This window comes from Giraffa tippelskirchi, chromosome 2 (genome assembly GCF_054371585.1).
Source record: "Giraffa tippelskirchi isolate mGirTip1 chromosome 2, T2T-mGirTip1v1.2.pri, whole genome shotgun sequence".
NCBI classification, from domain to species: Eukaryota; Metazoa; Chordata; class Mammalia; order Artiodactyla; family Giraffidae; genus Giraffa; species Giraffa tippelskirchi.
In genome coordinates this window covers 208,213,903-208,227,682 of record NC_137276.1, presented here as the reverse complement: position 1 = coordinate 208,227,682, position 13,780 = coordinate 208,213,903, and the positions used below count along the sequence as shown (strand labels likewise).

At 35.9% G+C, this 13,780-nt stretch overlaps 1 protein-coding gene across 9 annotated transcripts in view; it reads left to right on the top strand.

The window, feature by feature from the left end:
• LIPI (lipase I) overlaps window positions 1-13,780 on the top strand; it is a 78,916-nt gene that overhangs the window by 51,416 nt on the left and 13,720 nt on the right. For all 9 annotated transcript variants that reach the window (XR_014072183.1, XR_014072182.1, XM_081552617.1 and 6 more), the window contains 2 exons: window positions 929-1,040; window positions 5,186-5,362. Coding sequence is in view for 7 of the 9 variants with exons in the window: in XM_081552617.1 (XP_081408743.1) it covers window positions 929-1,040; window positions 5,186-5,362 (289 nt within the window). In the remaining 2 variants the exon portion in view is untranslated. The remainder of the gene's footprint in view (window positions 1-928; window positions 1,041-5,185; window positions 5,363-13,780) is intronic.

The window sequence follows — 13,780 nt, the reverse complement described above, 5'->3', positions numbered from 1 at the left end:
AACAGGAACATTTAACAGCTAACATGCACAATTTTCATACATGTGTATCTCAGAAGAAGAGTTCATCTATTCCACATTCTGTTTATATACATTGTCTTCTAAGAGTTTTGCACAATACTTGGGAAAATTCACAGAGAGTAGGAAATTTCTGTGTAGCCCAGACTATAATGGGTAAAGGGATGAGTTCTGCATCTTTTACTCTGAAAGATATATCAATTGTTTGTAATGACATTTTGAAAAAGAGATACTATGATCTCACTCTATATAGGATTGTCTAATTTTATTGTCTGGCTTCCCTGGTGGCTCAGTGGTAAAGAATCCACCTGTTAGTGCAGGAGATGAGGGTTCCATCCCGGGCTTGGGAAGATCCCCTGGAGAATAAAATGGCAACCCACTTCAGTCTTCTTGCTTGGAAAATCCCATGGACAGAGGAGCCTGGCAGGCCATGGTCCTTGGAATTGCAAAAGAATTGGACATGACTTAGTGACTAAATAACAATTTTACTGTCATTCCTAAACAGTCAGTGAAATTGGGAATTATATTTGTCAAGCAAATTTAGGTAGGACTATTAATCATGTAATTAAGGAACCTTATAATATTTACCTTAGATGTACTGATAGAGAAAAATTAATTGACTTAAATTCTGATATTTCTTGGTTTTGAGACCAGTTAGTGTTTACTAATTATTTGACCAACTTTTCACCATACTCATGACTGTCTGGCAAGCTTTCATTCGTCATTTTTTCAAGACTAGTTAAAATTTAACAAGAGGGAAATTATACTATCTGTGTACCAACTGAGTGCCTCTCAATATTATTTGCAGATATAATATGTGCCTAGATTACACAAATATATATTTATATGCATATCTGCACCAAAATAAATTTTAAAAATAACATGAATTGCATTCCACATTTTTGTTTTGTAGCCTATTATTTTGTTCTCAGTATAATTGTTCTGGATAAAAATATGAAGGATGGCTATGTTACATTTAAATTATTAAACCAACTTGGAATCGTTGAAGAGCCAAGGCTCTATGAGTAAGTATAATTTAGTGTTTCTTTCTTTTGTAAAATATATTTTCTCAAGCATCTACTTTGGAAGATAATCCAAACAGTATAAATTTTCTATGCAGTGAGTCTTAAATTGTTAAATATTAAATGGATCTCTGGTTGTCATATTCTAATTCATTCATTCTATGAATGAAGATGCAAAATATGGAAGAAACTAAATAATTTGTTTATGTTATACATCTAGCTACTGCAAGAGTTAAAAGAAAAAAACTTTCCACCTAATTTTGAGCACTGCTAGGATGTGTTATAATAACTATTGATGTTATTCCATAATATTCGGTTGGCCAAAAAAGTTCTTCCAATTTTTCTGTAACAGCTTGTGGAAAAGCTCAAATGAACTTTTTTGACCAACCCAATAGTTTATTACTTTAAATTGCTTAAAATTGTGTATATACCCATGCACACATATATGTGTGATTCATTACTTATTCTTATCAGACACACGCTTTGTTAGCTCTTAAATTTACTTATTCAACAAGTGTTATTTAGCACCAACCAAATGTATTCAGGCGTTTCACTAAATAATGGGGATCCAAACTGAAATAGCAATGTTACCATTCTCGAAGAGGTCACAGAATACTGGAGGAGACTAATGCATAATTACAGCTTTGAGTAATAAGTCTTAGAGTAACAGAACACTCATGAGCTATGGGAGTCCAGAGAGAGAAGCAAGGAAATGTTCAAAAGGATGGTATTACTGTCAGGGAATGGATGCAAGTGCTTTCAATGGCATGGAGATAGAAAGTGGCTGAGTTTAGTAATAGCACACAGACTGCAGTCCTAGAGCAGTTGTTTCAAACTTGTTCAGAAGGCAAACAAATTATGAGTCTTGATTTCAAAGAATCATGTTCTGTGCAGAACACTATTTTAAATACTGATGCATTTTATTCAAATACCTGATGAGTACATTTTTCATGAAAAATGTAAAAATATGAAACCCATACACAAGGTAAATCTGTCCATTTAAGCCTGGCTAATGGCCTTCATGTTTTTTCTATTAATGATTCTTTGCTAATGAATTTAGTCATGCTTTGGGATATTAACTGTTTTAGATGCCATGGGAGTGAGAGACTTTTAAATGATCTTTTATTGCCGTGTCAATATTGTGTATTCAGGTTAGAATGACTCCTCACATGATGAGTAATGGGGAGATTAGTATGAAACAGGTGCAGAGTGGTGGCTATCATAATAATTTACATGAAACATAATGGGGGCTTGGATCAAGTCAGTGGAAGTGGGATTTTAGGATTTAGAATACATTTGTTTTTGTGATTAATTAAATGTGAAAGTGAAGGGAAAAGTGATTAGGAGTGACTTTGAATTTTAAACTTGATGCCTATCTGAATTATGGTGTCATTCACTGAGCTAGGACATACTAGGAGAGGAACCAATTTAACCATTCAATAACATTTCTTGAACTGTACTAGAAATTAAGGACAAATTTAGGGAAAATTAGATTTGTGTTCCTTCATACTTTTAGTCTAGTTAGCAGAAGAGTTTACAAACAGAGTAAGTTCCCTACGTATGGATGAGTTCCATTCCAAGAGTGTGTTCATGAAGCCAATTTGTTCATAAGTCTAACAAAGTTAGCCTAGGTACCCAACTAACATAATCGGCTACTTAGTACTATACTGTAAGGTTTATAATACTTTTCACACAAATAATACATAAAACACAAACAGACACAAAAAATAAAGAAGACATTTTTAATCTTACAGTACAGTACTTTGAAAAGTACAGTAGTACCAGCTACATCACTGCTGCTTTTACACTTGCTTTTGGACATCCTGCTTGAAATAACAATGCTGTACTACTGTACTCTATACAGTGCTTTTGTGTACTTTATTGTGCATAGCTACTTGTAGAAGATTAATGCATGTGCCAGTGTACACCAGACACATGAACTAACATGTGATTGGACATGAGAACACATGTTCACATCTTTGAAACTTTGCAAGTTGAAGATTCTTATGTGGGGAACTTCCTGTACAGAATACAAATAAAATAATGATATTCACTATTTCTGTTTGCAAACAACTTTTAATATCTATATTGAGCTCTGGAGAAGGAAACGGCAACCCACACCAGTATTCTTTCCTGGAAAATCCTATGGACGGAGGAGCCTGGTGGCTACAGTCCATGGGGTCACAAGAATTAGACATGACTTAGTGACTAAACCACCACCACCATACTGAGTTAGGCACTGTACTAGGAGCTGAATATACTAGGATAAGAAAAACATGATACTACCCTCATTAAATTTACAGTCCAATAAAGGATATAAAATAAATGAGTAGTGATAAAATTATGTAAATAAGATCTGTCTGTGAAAAATGTCTAGAGGCAAACCATAGAACGTAAGAGAACATAAAATAGTTAGTGGAGTCACTAAAGGGTTTTCTAAGGACTTTTTGTATTTGTTGAGACAAAACTGAGGAGCAGAAGTTAATCTGCTCTGCTGATTCCAGGCAGAGGGGCAACAAAGGCAAAACTCCTGAAGCAGGAGGAAGTGTCATCCATTTCAGGTGCTGAAGAAACTTTAATATGTCTGAGAACAGAGGCCAGGAAAAGGAAGAGAATGGTGAGACAGATAGAAAGCACCTAGATTTTGTAGGAATTAGAATTTGTAGGACATGTTCAAGGGTTTTTATTTTAGTCACTGAGCAAGTGAAAACCAATAAAGTATTTGCTTTGGGGCAGTCTGGATAGAGCCAGGACTGGGGTTTTGTTTTGGAAAAGCAATTTGACCAGAGTGGATTGGAGAGTGAAAAGACAGGATGCTGTTGCAAGAATCAAGGCACAGAACAGTGGTGCCCTGAGATAAAGTGTTTTCAGTGGAAAAATGAGGATGAGGATGGATGCAAAGAAGGTTAAAGATGTTCCATAGAGTGTAGGCACATAGGCTAGGTTAGATGTAGGAGTTGAAAGAGAGGATGATCTGAAGGGTGAAGTCTAGTTGTCTGGTATGGACAGTGCATTGTGGTGCCATATAAAATTATAAGGAAATTTCTACGTTTTAGGGTTTTTGGTGAGTGTTGGGGAAGATGTCATTAAATTTGAACTTATTGAGCTTTAGGCATTCTTGAGATATCCAAGTAGACATGGTGAATAACAGTTGTCTGGGTCTCATTAGACAGGGCTCAGCTGGAGGTAGAGACATGGTGATCAGTTGGTATTTGGAATGAATGGAGTAGATATGAGTTTTGTGGGGAAAACAACATGTTTCCATCAGGATACACTGACTTTGAAGTATCTCTGATAAATCTAGATAAGTTCTCGGACAGAAGTTAGAGATGTGACCGATGACATTATGTTTTGTGCAAGAGGAGGTAGTCACTCTGACAGGGATGGGTTTTGAGGGGAGTGATAACAACCTTTTTGGGGTCTAGATGCTTTGGAGAATCTGAAGGAGAAGAGAACAGGCCAAATATAAGACGGCACAAGTGCTGGGTGGGCCGCCGGTTGCTTTTCAGCCATTCTGTATGTGAGAGTTGCCTCAAACAAAGAAATTATTTAACAGATTTTTAAAAAAATTTCCTGTCCTCTACTTTTCCTTTTCCTTCCCTTCCCCTCTTTTTCCTTCTCTTCTCTCCTTCTTTCATTCCTTCCCTCGTTCCTTCACATCTCCCACCCATCCTCTCTCCCTTCCTCCTTCCGTCTCTTTCCTCCTCCTCCTTTGTTCTTTCCTTTTAGAGGCAGGCAGACCCATGATATGATAAAGTGGCACAGAACAGGAAAGGATTATTATTTGTGGGTCCAGTCTATTCAGAGAATGGTGATAGCTGTTCAGGGGCTTATAAAAAGTAGCAAAATATGGATTCTCTAATCTTAGACAACTGTAGAATCTAGACACCAAGGTGGAAAGACAAGATGTCCCGATTTTTCTCCAAAATATTTTCCCAAAATATTTGAGTGTGGAAGTTACATATCTTTTTACTTTATCTAGTTTTTAATTATTTCAGATTATTTTAATAAATGTCACATATTTTATTGTTTGACCTTTTCCCTGTAATATGGGTATTTCTACCTAACATTGATAAGGTTATCTTGATTTTAAAGTTGTATTACATTTCAAATTACTAATATGACAAGATATCAAATTTTATATTTAGGAGGCACAAAATATTTTACAAACTTGAAGAATTCAAGATTCTTGGTCAATTTTTAAATGATGTTGCAAATATTTCAAGCATTGGTTTGGCATATTTTCAAAGCTCAAATCAGCAATGTTCCACATGCAAATACACTATTCGGCTTCTCAAGCTAAAATCACTTACATATCCAGAAAGGTAAGAAAACTAAATTCTGATTCCAATGTTATCTTTTAAACTTGAAAATATTCCTTTGCTAAGGAGTGGTTTAAAAATTCATGTACTCGAATGTTTATTGTATATTTTAGATTATATTTATAAAAACAGTAGACAATCTAAAAGGCATATAAAATTTTGGGGCTTAAATGAGATTTATTTTGGAATCACATTACCCAAGCAGAGAAAAAAAGATATATAATTACTTCACGAGATACAGTAAACATGAAAAAATTAGACAAATGTCTGCTTTAGAATTTTAACAATTTTAACAGTTATTTCAATAGTATTCTGGATTGCTAAAAATGTCTCTTCCTTTGTTGACTGCAAACTTTCTCTTTATTTCTCTTTATGTTCCTATATTTATATACTTGATTTCCCAATTAACTTTTTGTGAATGTTGAACATAGTAAATAAGAATTTTTAGAGAATAAAAATGGTAAGTGGTAAGAATGTTCATTTAGATGAGGTCTATATTCACAGAGGCGGGTTGGAAAATTCCTTGAAATAATTTATAAATTATTTTGTAAGCTTTTGGCATGAGAATATTTAGTCATCCAAAAGTTAATGAGTGAAAAGTTATTGTAATGGAAAAAAATCAAAGGGTAATTTTACTTTTGCCATTGACTGAAATACTTACAAAAATATCAAATATATGGGCATCTTCAGTTAAGAATATTAGCAACACCATTCCCTGACAAGTATATCAGAGACAGAAAGAAACTTTGGTGGCGGGGAGGGCAGTCATATATAAAGGACTAGAGCTGCAAGATTTTTAATCTTCAACTGCTCTCTATATCTATTATTTTAACTATGTAAAGTCTATACTAAAATATAAAAGAGTAGAAACTATATTTGTAGTGCTCAAAAAATAGATCTTAGAGAGGTCAAGTTTATTGCACCATCATATTCCCTTGGTCTCCTCCATTAATATCTCTCTGAGCCTCAGGATGGTAAATATAAATAAAGAAGTGTAGTTGTTGTAGTTTTACATGCTCTGTTTCTGACACTTAAATGGTATCAATACACCCCCACTGTACAGGTTACACCAAATGACTTGCTCATTAAAAAACTCCTCCCACTCTTCAAAGGTAAAGCAAGAGGCCAGCTCCCTCCCTCTGCCCACTTTGTCTAACTAACTTATTCATTGTTGTCATAGTGGTAAGAAAACTTAAAGTGAGATCTACTTCCTTGGCAAAGTTTTAAGTGCACAATACAGTATTTATAATAGGCACGAGGTTTATAGCAGGCAAAACCAAGCAAACAAAAACCTCTTACAGGGCTTTCTTGATAGCTCAGTAGTAAAGAATCTACCTGCCAATGCAGGAGATATGTGTTCAATCCCTGATCCCTGATCCCATGGGATTCCACATGCCCTGAGCAACTAAGTCTGTACTCCACCACTACTGAGCCTGTACCCCACCACTACTGAGCCTGTACCCTAGAGCCTAGGAGCCACAACTACTGAGCCCGTGCAACTACTGAAGCCTGAAGCCTAAGAATCCATGCTCTGCAACAAGAGAAGCCACGGCAATGAAAAGCCTGCACAGGGCAACTAGAGAGTAGCCCTTGTTCCCTGCAACTAGAGAAAAGCATGTGCAGCAACAAAGACCCAGCACAGACATTAGTAAATACGATTTTTTAAAAAAAAGACTGCACTTCCACTGTAGGGGGTGAAGGTTCAAAAAAAGGTTCAAAAAAAAAAAAAAAAAAAAACTTACAAAAGACAGAAAATCCAACCATAAATTCCTAAAGATAAAGGGGATAATGCGCATGCTAAGTTGCTTCAGTCATGTCTGACTCTGTGACCCAAGGGACTGTAGCCTGCCAGGCTCCTCTGTTCATGGGATTCTCTAGGCAAGAACACTGGAATTGGTTGCCGTTTTCTTCTCAAGGGTATCTTCCTGACCCACGGATCAAACCTGCATCTCTTTTGTCTCCTGCATTGGCAGGTGAGTTCTTTATCACTAGGGCCACCTGGGAAGCCCAAGGGGCTATATAGCCAGTTGTAACTGAAAATCCCATGGAAGATGTGGCTTCTGGCTTGGCCACATTCCGAGGATGAAGGATTGTTTGCATGGTATCTCTTGGCTCAGGCATTAACATTGCTTCATTCTCAGTCTTCACGGTATCAAGTCAGTTGCCCATACCTACTTGATTCCAAGTTCAAATCCCACAGGAAAAGAAATAAAGTTTTAAGATCCCACTGCATCTCACTGATTTTCATTGGGCAAATTGATATCTCTGAACCTCACACTGTACTCAGGGAATTAGATTCTTCTGATTGTCCAGGGAAATAAGTTCCTTCATTGGTTTATGCTTAACTTTGGGACAAGATGGGATCAAATTTACCCAAAGTTTATAGACTGCGGGTAGAGTAAAGAAAGATGAGGGTATTATTACATGAAAGGGATAGATGGTTGGTGACAAAAATTACAGGCCACTACAGAGGCACTGAAAATATTTTGATATCAGGCAAAATATTAATTAAACATAGATTGTCCCCCTTGTAATATATCCTGTGTGTATGTTAGTCACTTAGCCGCGTCTGACTCTTTGCAACCTCATGGACTATAGCCCACCAGGCTCCTCTGTCCATGGGATTTTCCAAGCAAGAATACTGTAGTGGGTTGCCATTCCCTTCTCTAGGGGATCTTCCCAACCCAGGGATCAAACTGAGGTCTCCTGTATTGCAGGCAGATTCTTTATCATCTGAGCCATCAGAGAAACCCAATATATCCTACTAAAGTTAAATATTGATTTTACTAAAAACCATAATTTTGACTGGCTGACACAGTTAACTTGTGAATGAAAGCAATAAATGAATAGTTAAGCTAGAGAATGAAAATTAAGATCACTTAAGATCTGGGTACTTCAAACAGTTGGGGGTTAGGTTTCTTAAATAGGTATGTTTATGTTTCTGCATGGCTATAATGTAATATTTTGACTGATAAGACAGGTGAGAATAAACATTGAAGTAACACCTCAAATAATTTACTCCAGGGTCATAGAGGATTTATGTACAAATTTAGACATTTTTCTTTTTTCAAATTAATTAAACATTAAAATCTCTAACTTTGTAGCTTGGGCCTCTGTGTTTTACTTACTTTAAGATAACTTCTCTTGTTAATTCAGTATTGGTTTCATTAAATATTTTCAAGGTCTTTTTGAAAAATATAAAAATATTGAATTTATAATATTGAAAACATTATAAATGAAGCTTAGATTTAATGAGGTTAAGTATTTAGCTAAGAAGAGCCAAAAACTATCTTTAGAGAGTAACCTCAGAAAACCAATTCACAGTTATGCTATTTCTGCTGAAGTCATTAACACTTCATTTTGTCTTTTAAACTTCCCAATTAAAAGTCCAAAGTACTCTGGGAGAATGTGGGAATTGAAACTCTAGAATTCTGAAGGGTGTTTAAAAGTAGCAATTTTGGTAAAACTATTTTACATTTTTAACAAAGTTTGTTCATTCATTCTGAGACTTGTCCACCATCTTCACTATCCACACCCCATTTTCTTCTGGATCCTCAAATGATGTTCTAGATCAGTGTAATGTTGAGAGGTGATACAGATTAAGAACTCTAAACAATGTCAACAGTGTGAACAGCCATTGTGTGTTTCTATTGATATATGCAATTTAAGCTATGCCTTATATATGAAGAATTATGTGGTTTTAGAATGACTGGATATGAGCTTTTTTATATACCATTAGAGTACTGAACATGAAGGTTATTATACCTAAATGTTTTTTAGAAATCTAGTATTTTAATTACCATATTAAGGGACAAGATGCTATATTCTACTTCTAAAATTGCTTTAGATTAAAGTTTTGTTGCAGTTGTATACAATTTTTGAAACAGTTTAATAATTAGGATAAGTGATTATCTTTTTAAATTGTCTAAAATTATGACATAATTTTACCTGATAATTGTATAATTGGACAATGTAAACAGGAAGTTTCAGGTTAAAATCCTAAAGACTATAGCACATATATTTTCAATAACTATGCTTACCCAATGGCTCAGTAGGTAAATCCACTTGCAATATAGGAGACCCAAGTGACACAGGTTCAGTCCCTGGGTCGGGAAGATCCCCTGGAGGAGGAAATAGCAGCCTACTGCAGTATTCTTGACTGAAAAATCCCATGGACAGAGGAGCCTAGTGGGCTATAATCCAAAGGGTAGCAAAGAGTCAGACACAACTGAGCAACTAAACATGCAATGGTGTAAGATGCAATTATACTTATATAAATGCCAAGTAATCAATACACATCTTAACAAAATTTGATTAAAAGTAATTACATAAATAAATATATAAATAAAATAGTAACTAAATATAAATGTATTTTACAATCAATCGTCATTCATAAAATAGTTGCTTTTCTTTATATTTTTGCCTTGTAATATGTTCCATAGGTTTTCAGTGTCATTTGTAAAATATATATTTGACTCCTAGCAGATGCTTGATTAGGGGCTTCCCAGGTGGTGCTAGTGGTAAAGAACCCTGTTGGCAAAGCAGGAGAGATGCAGGTTTGATTCCTGGGTTGGGAAGAGCCCCTGTAGGAAGGCATGGCAGTCCACTCCAGTATTCTTGCCTGGAGAATCCCATGGACAGAGGAGTCTGGTAGGCTACATCCATAGGGTCGCAAAGAGGCAGACACAATTGAAGTGACTTAGCACTCAGGAACAGATGCTCAATTTATAGCAGTCCTTTCTTTTCATTTTCATTCCTTTCTCTTGTTGGTCCCCAGTTTAACTTTTCTTATACTCATTTTATCTATACACATATTTTTAAAGCAACAGACAAGTCAAAAATTATATGAAAAATATTGGTCTGTTTTGCTGAAATAATTCATCAATAAAATGCTTTGTTCCCCAAAATTCTGTGAAGCTATGTCTCATTCTGCAACCTCATAAACACCTCTACCTTTTTGTAAAAGTTTCATTCATTGCTAATTTGTGAACTTCTTATCCAAACACTATATTCATTTCTACCACACTTCTCACTCTTATAATTTAGTGATCGGAATAATCCTCATCCATCAGAGTTGTGGGGATATAGGAAGACTCTGAGCAGAGTTAAGAACTTCAGGAAAAGAAATCTGCATTGATTGCAAATTTATCTGATAAAATGGAATTTATCTTGTGAGTTATTTGCCCTAAATTCAATTCAAGCTTCCCCTTTAGGGAACGAATATTTAAGAAAGTGTTGGAGAAGACACTTGAGAGTCCCTTGGACTGCAAGGAGATCAAATCAGTCAATCTTAAAGGAAATTAGTCTTGAATATTCATTGGAAGGACTGATGCTGAATCTGAAACTCCAATACTTAGGCCGCCTGATGTGAAAAACTGACTCTATGGAAAAGACGCTGATGCTGGGAAAGACTGAAGGCAGGGGGAAAAGGAGACAACAGAGGATGAGATGGTTGGATGGCATCACCAACTCGATGGACATGACTTTGAGCAAGCTCCGGGAGTTGGTGATGCACAGGGATGCCTGTCGTGCTGCAGTCCATGGGGTCGCAGTCGGACATGACTAAGCAACTGAACTGAACTAAGAAAGATTTTTAATTTTTTTCCCGAGGTGTATTTTTTGGATGATGTATATGATTTAAGGAAAAGTTCTTGTATGTAAAGGATTGATGACTTAATTGAAGATTTAGGCATTAAAGGGAATCCCAGAGAAGTTTGGCTTTGTTTTTACTATTAGTGAACTTCTTATAAGATGAATAAGAGTGGTTAAATTTATTTTTGGTTGTTCAGTCGCTCAGTCCTTGCGACCCCATGGACTGCAGCACGCCAGGCTTCCCTGTCTTTCACCATCTCCCAGAGCTTGCTCAAACTCATGTCCATTGAGTCAGTGATGCCATCCAACCATCTTGCCTCTATTGTTCCCATCTCCTCCTGCCTTCAGTCTTTCCCAGCATCAGATCTTTTCCAGTGAGTCAGCTCTTTCCTTCATGTGGCCAAAGAATTGGAGCTTCAGCTTCAGCATCAGTCCTTCTAATGAATATTCAGAGTTGATTTCATGTAGGGTTGACTGGTTTGATCTTGCAGTCCACGGGGCTCTCAAGAGTCTTCTCCAACACCACAGTTCAAAAGCAGTAATTCTTCAGCATTCTGTCTTCTTTAAATTTATTTAGCATCTACTACATCTCAAATGCTATTTTTATAATCTTTGCAACAACTCTATGAGTTAAGTATGTTCTTTGTTTTGTTAGTAAAGGAACAGAAACTCAGAGGTTTAAAATAACATGTCTAAGGTCTCTTAGCTGAGAATTGCCTTCATCATGACAGGAAGCGAAACTTTTCTTGGTTTTTTTCTCTTAGCTGAGAATTGCCTTCATCATGACAGGAAGCCAAACTTTTCTTGGTTTTTTTCATTTGTTCTTTCCTTTATTTTTAGTTGCTGCTATTTTTATAGGAATAAAGTTTTTCACTAATTAATATAGTCAGTTATTCCCATTGTCGGACATTTGGAAAATTTAATTCACATGTAGTCCTATAACTAAGAGATAACACTGTTAATATTTTGTCATGTTTACTTATAATCACACATGCTACAGTTGAATCATGAATTTAATTATTTGATTAACTGTCTCCTTAATCATGTTTAACATAGAGAAATGTTACATACAACTCCATCGCTGGTTAAGTAGAAATAGGGTAAAGTCATTAGGATATGCCACAGAGGAAAAAATAAGCATGTGTGTCATTTTAATTTTTATGTAAAAATCTAATCTGTTTTTTACATAAAAATTTAATTTTTATGTAAAATCTAAATAATTTTAATTTTTATGTAAAATCTAAAATCTGCACTCTAAACAGTGTCATTTTAAGTTTTATGTAAATTCTAAACAGAAAGTCATTAGGATATGCCACAGAGAAAAAATAAGCATGTGTATCATTTTAATTTTTATGTAAAATCTAAGCAGAATTTTTATGTAAAATCTATCTAAATAGATAGACTATGAAAATTTGCTAAATTTATAAAATTTAGATGCAGTTACTTGTATTCAGGGAAAAAACTAAAATACATTTTGTGGGTGGTTAACAGAACTCTTAACATTCCCTGTTGGCTGTGGATGCTAACAGATGATTGAATGAAATGTGTGCTTTAAGTTTAATTACCTAGATAATTGCAGTAACCATTTAGTTGCTTTTCCTGTTGAGATCTGTCCATACAGATAATGTGCAATTAATGAGAATTAGCACTGCCAAACTATTGGGAATGTGAGTGATAAAAATGTGATGCCTTATGGTCCAGAATAAACTGTGTATCTAACTCAGTCAATAATTAGCTGTCTGTAACAAACAATGACGGAGACTACACAAACAATATAGTTCTGAGCATTTCCAGGCTTCAGCAATATGTGAACCATGAACTTCCAGATGTTCAAGTTTTAGAAAAGGCAGAGGAACCAGAGATCAAATTGCCAATATCCGCTGGATCATCGAAAAAGCAAGAGAGTTCCAGAAAAACATCTATTTCTGCTTTACTGACTATGCCAAAGCCTTTGATTATATGGACCACAATAAACTGTGGAAAATTCTGAAAGAGATGGGAATACCAGACCGTCTGACCTATCTCTTGAGAAACCTGTATGCAGGTCAGGAAGCAACAGTTAGAACTGGACATGGAACAACAGACTGGTTCCAAATAGGAAAAGGAGTACGTCAAGGCTGTATATTGTCACCCTGATTATTTAACTTATATGCAGAGTACATCATGAGAAATGCTGGTCTGGAAGAAACACAAGCTGGAATCAAGATTGCCGGAAGAAATATCAATAACCTCAGATATGCAGATGACATCACCCTTAGGGTAGAAAGTGAAGAAGAACTAAAGAGCCTCTTGATGAAGGTGAAAGAGGAGAGTGAAAAAGTTGGCTTAAAGCTCAATGTTCAGAAAACTAAGATCATGGCATCTGGTCCCATCACTTCATGGGAAATAGATGGGGAAACAGTGGAAACAGTGTCAGACTTTATTTTTTTGGGCTCCAAAATCACTGCTGATGGTGATTGCAGCCATGAAATTAAAAGACGCTTACTCCTTGGAAGGAAGGTTATGGCCAACCTAGATAGCATATTTAAAAGCAGAGACATTACTTTGCCAACAAAAGTCTGTCTAGTCAAGGCTATGGTTTTTCCAGTGGTCATGTATGGATGTGAGAGTTGGACAGTGAAGAAAGCTGAGCGCCGAAGAATTGATGCTTTTGAACTGTGGTGTTGGACAAGACTCTTGAGAGTCCCTTGGACTGCAAGGAGATCCAATCAATCCATCCTAAAGGAGATCAATCCTGGGTGTTCATTGGAAGGACTGATGTTGAAGCTGAAACTCCAATACTTTGGCCACCTCATGCGAAGAGTTGACTCATTGGAAAAGACCCTAATG